At 34.5% G+C, this 2,985-nt stretch overlaps 1 protein-coding gene across 1 annotated transcript; it reads left to right on the top strand.

Annotated features, from left to right (window-relative positions):
• Positions 1-773: 773 nt before the first annotated feature.
• LOC108320778 (E3 ubiquitin-protein ligase PUB23) lies at positions 774-2,431 on the top strand. Its single transcript, XM_017552305.2, has one exon. It carries the CDS (start codon positions 1,038-1,040, stop codon positions 2,277-2,279), a length of 1,242 nt encoding a protein of 413 aa, XP_017407794.1. The 5' UTR covers positions 774-1,037; the 3' UTR covers positions 2,280-2,431.
• The last annotated feature ends 554 nt before the right edge of the window (positions 2,432-2,985 follow it).

The raw sequence follows: 2,985 nt of genomic DNA on the forward strand, positions 1-2,985 counted from the left end.
AAGTAAAATAGTTATAAAAGAGTAAGTTTTTATATTTTTTTTAAGAATATAAAAAAAATATTAAATAAATATAAAAAAATTTGTAAATAAAGTAATGATAAGATGATGTACTTTTAAATTCTTTCGATATATATAATATAAAAGTAAAATAGTTATAAAAGAGTAAGTTTTTATATTTTTTTTAAGAATATAAAAAAAATATTAAAAAAATATAAAAAAATTTATGTGTACGAAAGTATATTTTTCTTATAGAGTAATGTTTAACCAATGTTCATCCTAAAGAGTAATGTTTAACCAATGGAATAAAAAACTGTAAAACCTAATAATGTTTAACCTAATAATATATATATATATATATATATATATATATATATATATATATATATATATATATATATATATATATATATATATATATATATATATATATATGTTTGTGTGTGTATATTTGTCTTTTTATGATTTATTCATATTATTTCAAGAAATCTGTTAAGGAATAATTTTTATTAAACTTTTAAATAGTATTTAGTTTCATTTAGTAATGATTTAAAACTATATAAAATATAGTTTCTAGGGAGAAAGGCAAAATGTCCATGCGTCTAAAATTCGACCGTCATAGTGTAGTTTTTCAAACCATTACTGCCAGGTTTGACCACTCAACGCACCATTGAAAATGTTCTGGCATCTAGACTAGTAAAAGCAAGGAAAATTAAACACATACCAAACCTATATAAATATATGTATACAACTATATAGAGAGAGACAGATAGATATACAATATAACATAACACAGTCATCAAGTTTCACCCACACAAAAAGCACAGTCATCAAAAAGTGTCTAATGCTGTGCTGGCCAACACATATCGACAACTAGCTAGAGATAATCATTCATTCTGAACTTTATATTCAACAGAGCCGATTTGTCTTACCCAAGAAAACAAACCCTTTTCTTCTTCTACTTCCTTTTATTTCTTCAAGTATCAATATATCAGAGAGAAAGAAACATCACATTTTTTAGGCTGTGTGTCTGATATACCATGACAGAAATTGAAATTCCTCAGTTTTTTGCTTGTCCCATTTCGCTTCAGATCATGAAGGACCCTGTGGCAACCGTTACGGGCATAACCTACGACAGAGAAAGCATAGAATACTGGTTGTTGAAAGCCAAAGATTGCACGTGTCCAATCACAAAGCAACCATTGCCGCGAAACGCAGAGTTCTTAACCCCAAACCACACGCTTCGGAGGCTAATCCAAGCGTGGTGTTCAGCGAATGAAGCATACGGTGTTGATCAGATTCCGACACCGAAATCCCCTCTTAGCAATGCCGACGTTGAGAAGCTCGTGAAGGATCTCGAAGTTCCTCCACGCTTTCAAAACGCAATGGAGAAGTTGCATAACCTTGCAGTAGAGAACGAGAGAAACAGGAGGTGTATGGCTTCAGTGGGTGTTGCAGAAGCTATGGTGCACGTGATCACAAAGAGTTTCAAGCAGGGAAAAACGACGTCGTGCGTTGAGGAGGCTCTGAGGATTCTTCGTTTGCTTTGGAGCAGTGCCAATGTGGTGGACAGTAACCACATGAAGCGCTTGGTACGTCATAACTTTGACTTTCTGAACTCCTTGACGTGGGTTTTGCAGCTTCAAACTAAGAACAACATCAAGGTAATAAACGAAGCATTACCTTTATTGAAATTGACAATTGAAGCTAAAGATTCAACCCCTTTAGGGAACTTAGGGCTTGAATTCTTCAGAGTGGTTGTGAATGTGATGAAAAATAGAGAACTCTCTCAGCAAGCTATTAAATCTGCACTGCATGTGCTCATAGAAACGTGTCCTTTGGGGAGAAATAGAACGAAGATAGTTGAAGCAGGTGCGGTGCAGGATCTCGTTGAACTTGCGCTTGAAAAACCAGAAAAGAATCTAACAGAACTGGTATTCATCCTTTTGGCGCATCTGTGTTCTTGTGCTGATGGGAGAGACCAGTTTCTGCAGCATGCTGCAGGCCTTGCTGTGGTTTCAAAAAGGATCCTTAGGGTTTCTCCAACCACCGATGATCGAGCTCTTCATATATTTTCCTTGATTTCAAAGTTTTCAGCGTCTAATGAAGTCGTGCAAGAGATGCTGAGGGTTGGTGCTGTGTCAAAGCTTTGCATGGTGCTGCAAGCAGCTTGTGCTTCCCATTTGAAAGAAAAGGCAAGAGGTGTACTTAGGCTACACTCCAAAACATGGAACAATTCTCCCTGTATTCAAGTATATTTGTTAACCAGATTCCAAAGGTGATTGATAATTGAAGCTCCAAATCCTTTTTTGTTCTCAAAAGTATTTCTGGGCTGTTTTCATACCCTTTATTCCGCCCTTATAATCTATATACATAGCTTGTATCAAGTCAATTGTGTACATATTTTGAATGGATCATTTGTGGTAACCCAGTTTAATTGTAGAATGATACATCATTTTTGGAACAAATTTTGAACGGTTATCAAATTCTGGTGACCTTAATGAATGCAACATAAGAATGTTTAATAGTTGTTGGAGATTAGTATGGAAGTGTTGTTATCTGATTAGTATATACTGGGAATCCGTGTTATTATTAGAATTGAAACCTCTTTGAGTAATTTCTTTTGGATTGATCTCATACGGAATGTTGTATAAGTAGGTATGGTTTAGTTGGTCCTTTGATGCATGTAAAGTTCAGAGTAAGCTATCTGAATCTGATGTCTTAGGATCTGGGATGCTCTTGTAGCAAACATTAGTTCATTTCTGAACTATAAGATACTAACAATGATACATGACATAATTTAGTCGGAATCATAATGGTTCACATATCCAATAATTTATGTTATGTGGTCATAGGTAGTAATTGGATACAGTTGCGGTTGTGACTTTTCTGTTTAAAGGGGACTATTCATTGATTATGTTAAGGGCGGTTTATGGGAAGCCGACAACTATGACAGAAATGGTGGCTAAAGTTAACTTGGTTGGATTG

Source organism: Vigna angularis, chromosome 11, assembly GCF_016808095.1.
Source record: "Vigna angularis cultivar LongXiaoDou No.4 chromosome 11, ASM1680809v1, whole genome shotgun sequence".
Classification (NCBI taxonomy): domain Eukaryota; kingdom Viridiplantae; phylum Streptophyta; class Magnoliopsida; order Fabales; family Fabaceae; genus Vigna; species Vigna angularis.

What these genes read in the sequence shown, in the direction of transcription:
- LOC108320778 (XM_017552305.2), top strand. Translation starts at nt 1,038, where the DNA reads ATGACAGAAATTGAAATTCCTCAGTTTTTTGCTTGTCCCATTTCGCTT.